General features: G+C 36.4%; 1 protein-coding gene across 1 annotated transcript; it reads right to left on the bottom strand.

Annotated features, from left to right (window-relative positions):
- Window positions 1-2,087: 2,087 nt before the first annotated feature.
- LOC145679406 (zinc finger MYM-type protein 1-like) lies at window positions 2,088-4,391 on the bottom strand. Its single transcript, XM_081749988.1, has one exon. The coding sequence runs from the start codon at window positions 4,389-4,391 to the stop codon at window positions 2,088-2,090; it is 2,304 nt and encodes a 767-aa protein (XP_081606114.1).
- Between the last annotated feature and the right edge of the window lie 669 nt (window positions 4,392-5,060).

The following is a 5,060-nucleotide window of genomic DNA, read 5'->3' as shown; positions in this document are numbered from 1 at the left end:
TTAGGTCCCGTCTCCACATAGCGCCGCTGCCGGAAAGGGACGTTGAACATCTTAACAAATAAACAATCAGACAATAAACAATTGTTATAAACGTAGAATTGAATGATACTGTATTGCGCGAATGTGATATCTAAATGAATTGGTTTAGCTCGTTAAATTAAATGTAAGCCCTGCTACGGTTTCGTTTTCTCGTCGGGTACTCAAACCGCTCGTGTTAACGGATTCCAAAATATGTAAACAGAACAATAAACCATCTTCATATTTTATACCTTGTCTTTATTCCTCCATTTAAAGTTACATCAAGATTGTCTTCGTGTCCATTTTGTTAGGTCTATAAGGCGGGGACTTTATTACAAAATAATAATCATAACGTTATACTCTTCTCATGTTTATTTTTGCTTACAATGCAACTGCTAGAGCCTCAAATCTATACGCCTATTCCAATTTAGCACACCAGAGTAAATTAAGTGTAAAGAGAACCGGGTACGATCCTAGTGTTCAGTAGCCGATCTTGAAAGTAAAAACTGGAGGGGGAGGGGGTGTCAGTATTTTGCTATGTAAAATATGTAATTTGGACTGCGTTATAGTATTTATGACATTAATGATTTTCTAGTAACGCAGCAAAATTGGGAGACCAAGCCCCCCGAACCCAGCCTAGATTCACCACTTTTTGTTCAACCATTCTAAGTGGCTTTCTTCAGTTTCATAAGTCGAATGCCAAAATGGTACATCTATAAACGCTCTGGTCGCAAGATCGCCTGCATTTGTGTCTGAACTTTAGTCGTCGGATGTAATTAATTCTCATAATGTAAACAGATTTAGGCTGCATTCAAATGCACACGCAGTCGAACTCTGGAGGGTATTGTTGATCTTTAAAAACAAAAGCAACATTTATTATCATTTTACTGTGTGTAAGGAAATTGGTTTCTGGTCTTCTTTAAATCTTAAAACATGTAAGAGGTATTTCAGTTTCACACGATAATTTTAACTGAGTCCAGAATATTCAACAAAAAGATATTGTCCTTGAAATGACAGTACATAGCATTTTTCTTACGTTCAAAACTGTTTATAGGAACAAAAATACGATAGAAGAGATAAAATAAACATTGGCTAAGAGAGTCATGCTGTTAGTGGGATTCGACTCTCAGCCATATGACAGACGAGCACCTAAAGAAACTAGTCTACCGAAGACTGACGTGTATTCTGGAAGCGACTGTGCTTGTGTGCAGTGCTTACTGTCTGTGACGAATCACAACCGAGGAATAAGAACATGTACCATTCACAGCTACATACAGCGCAATCGCTAATTGGTACATTTTTTTATTTTTTGAAGAACAAGTAATACTTTTTATACTAATACGGGTTGTAATTATGCATCAACCTGTATATTTTTTTCCATACAACTACCAAATATACTACCTAAATGTTGCACACATGATGAAGGGGAAAGAAAATCTATACATTACAAAAAAAAAATTAAGAAATGAAGTTAGTACCTGATGTTATACATGAAGCAATTTAACCCTTGCAGGATTGATGAGACCACGTGACACTCATCCTAAGTAGAAAAAGTATGTCTTCAACCACTATTTTCTTCAATTTTGTTCAAAACTGTACTATTTGGTATAAATATGTTGTTAGGCAACATCTCAACAATATAACATATGTCATTATTCATATATATTCTATTGTTGTATCTATCTATTGTATCTATCTACTACATACAAGCAGTGTTTCTTTCAGAAAAAATGTTCCGGGGGGGCACACGTAGTATACGGAGGGGCACATATTATTTTCATGCGGTCTCGGTATAACTTAGCAGCTTCTTTTCTAAAGTTATGTAAAAATGTCAATATTGTTATTTCTTGTCCACGAAAATACTGAAGTGTATGATCCCAATCATCACCATAAAGTTAAAATATTTATTCATGGCCTGTAAAAGTTTTCTTTTTTCGGTTCGAAAAATATAATTGGCAAATACAATAGAAATGTACTAATAATATTAAATACAATAGACATTTATAAAAGTTTTACATTATAACTTCGTCCGTATGACAAAAATTTACTTCGTAGTTTGTTTTTAATCATTAAAGAAGACGTATTCTTCTCATCTTTGCTTTGGCGTATGAATTGATTACCTCATTGATAAAATTCGAATTTGGCACTTCCTCACCCTCAATGTTGATCAACATACAGTGCTTCAAGTTTTGTTCTGCCATACGAGATCGCAATTTTGTTAATATCCTGTTCATTGTGCTGAAAGACCTTTCAACACTGGCTGTTGATATAGGTACACACATGACCGATTCACATATTTTATGTAGATTTTCATAACCAATTTTCACTTCAAGTACTTTTGGAAGAACGGGGTCTATATCCAAACAAGCATTTTCAGTGCTCTTCATCAGTGACCGAAGGAAAAATTGAAATGACTTTATATCTGCCCATAACGGTTCCATATCAACATCGACGAAATAGTTGCACAGTTTCTTTACATCATCTACATACTTGATACTTAAAAACATGCCTATGTTTTCGAAGTAGGATGCACTTTCCATTAGGCCAAGGGCGCGGTCGTTGAATCTATTTGATATCTCTTCGACAACCTGCAACACATAACTCTTCAGGTCCTTAAGCGTTTTCTCAGGATCTTCGTCTTCCACAAAAGTCTTCGAAAATTCTTCAGGCTTTTGCATGGCCTCCAAAACCATAGTCCTCAATTCGCTATTGGTGCTACAACATCCATCCGCTATCTTCGTAAGATGTTCTTTAGTGGCATCGATCATAGACATCAGAGATGAAAATGACAAGGTTGCATTTTGAAGCTGCTTACTCAAGTGAGACAACGCACTTAGTAATGCATCCATAACACAAAGTGTGATAACAAAGCTTTTGTTGGTTATTTCGCTTAAAATTCCTCCCGCAAGTGACGCAAAATCAACCCCTTCTTTGTGAATATGCTCAAGAGCCAACAAAATTCCCGAGAAGCACCTTTTCACTGCATTCACAATTCTATAGTGACTTAGCCACCGTACTTCAATGCATTCAAGTACTTTTAATATAGGATCGTTTATGATTGCCTGAATTTCATGCCGAATGTTTTCCCGCTTAGGTGATCTACTAAATAGATTGTATATATCTTTCAATGTATGGAAAAATCTTTTAACTTTGGGATTCTTGTTTCTGCACGTAGCAGCAGCAAGTGACAGCACATGAGCTCTGCAGTGAATATACGGTATATCTCTGCCAGCTTTTGTTGACAGAATCCTGCGAACACCAGAACTGTTGCCAGAAAAGTTAGACGCACCATCGAAACTAAACGCTATGAGATTTTCGTATTTCAAATTGTGATTTTTCATTTCAGTGTCTATAGCATTAGCAATGGTATCGGCTTTGCAATCAGGTATGGTCACCAGCGCCAAAACTGTTTCAACCGGAGCACTGTCCTCTACATATCGCAAACACATGCTAAGGGCCATTTTATTATTTATTGATGTACTTTCATCAGCCATTATCGAAAACTTTTTATCTCTGATTTTTTGAGTCACTTTAGAACGTAAGACTTCACCAACACAACTCAATAATTCGGAAGCAGTGTTCTTACTGCAGTAGTTAGAGCGTTCACTTTGTTCATTTTTCCACGTTTCTAGTTCTGGACTACACTGTACAAGCAAATTATTCACTAGTGCTTCATATTTTGTTGTATGTGGCACTTCTTCTTTAACCAAGAAGTACAATCCACGAACAAGCATTCCCAGCGATTGGCGGTTTCGATCTTTTTCGGCTTCACTTTGACGAAGAACTTGAGAGTATACAGGCTTATTTTTTACTTGCATTCGCAGCCTGTCCATCTCAAGGCTTGCAATGTGCGCTTTTGAATGATTATGCTTTTCCAGTTTTCCGTCTTTTCCTAATGCATTTTTATATGCTGTGAATGGATGAGTCACAAAAACACCTCCCGTTTTCTGCAGCACATTAGGGTCATTCTTCATATATCGCTCACAATATTTACAAAAGGCACCTCCACGTACTTTGTCCTCGTACAGCCACTCATACTGTTGTTCCCACTGTTTATTATACAAACGCTTCTTCTCAACAGAACAAAGGTTTTGCTCATTTATATTTGCCCTATCATCTGCACACTTTGAAATACATTTCGACTGCTCAACATCAATACTTACATCCTTCTCTTGTTCTAGTCCGTTTGCATTTCCCTTACACTTACTTTTATCTGGCGTATTATCACTTAGACTTGTACAGTCAGTCGACAAGGAATTCGATGGGCCAGGGTCCACAGATGTTTCAAGCTTAATGTCCAACTTTTTTTCCTTTATAACAAAATTCAAGATAGATGTTTGACTTTCGTTTTTCCTTTTCTTGTTAGAAGGCATACTGAACAAATCACTCACCTGTAAACAAGACACACTAATTGAAAGCACAAAACTATAATCGCCAATATTAACCTAAACAGAATAACTTACATGTGTTATTCGTTTCAGATATACGTGCAACACGACGTTCAATTGTTACTCTTCCGTTCAAGGTTGGCAGTTACAGACACAAGATACCACCTAATTGCTAAATATGAAAAAGAAAACAACTATCGGCACGAGCTTTAGAACACCTTGGTAAAGTAGCAAGATTAAAACCGTTTGTTTATCTGTTTATTGTCTTCTGAAAATATTTACTTCCCACTGCTGGTACTATTCTATTTATTGGGAGCAGGAAAATTCGGTGTAGGAAATTTCGGTGTAGGAAAATTCGGTGTAAGAAAACTCGGTGTAGGAAAATTCAGTGTACAGAAAATTCGGTGTACGGAAAACTCGGTGTGGGGAATGTTCGGTGTAAAGAAAGATTCGTTGTAGTAGACAGTAGTATTTATTAAAAACTTAACTTTGAGCATAAATGAGCGTATTAGTTTTAAGTTCAAACTTCGTGTAGAACGTACTTTTACTGTCTGCTATACCAAATTTTGAAAAATTGTGATCGTGAAATAATTTGAATTCTAGATTTCGACGGATTTTAGCATTTCATGGCCCTTACATGACGAGAAATTTGTT

Source organism: Thermobia domestica, chromosome 2, assembly GCF_964235325.1.
Source record: "Thermobia domestica chromosome 2, izTheDome1.hap1.1, whole genome shotgun sequence".
In the NCBI taxonomy this organism is placed as follows: domain Eukaryota; kingdom Metazoa; phylum Arthropoda; class Insecta; order Zygentoma; family Lepismatidae; genus Thermobia; species Thermobia domestica.
Note: the sequence above shows the minus strand (reverse complement) of the source record. Positions and strands in the feature narration are given on the sequence as shown.

Coding starts and splice junctions, on each gene's coding strand:
- LOC145679406 (XM_081749988.1), bottom strand. CDS start 4,391: ATGCCTTCTAACAAGAAAAGGAAAAACGAAAGTCAAACATCTATCTTG.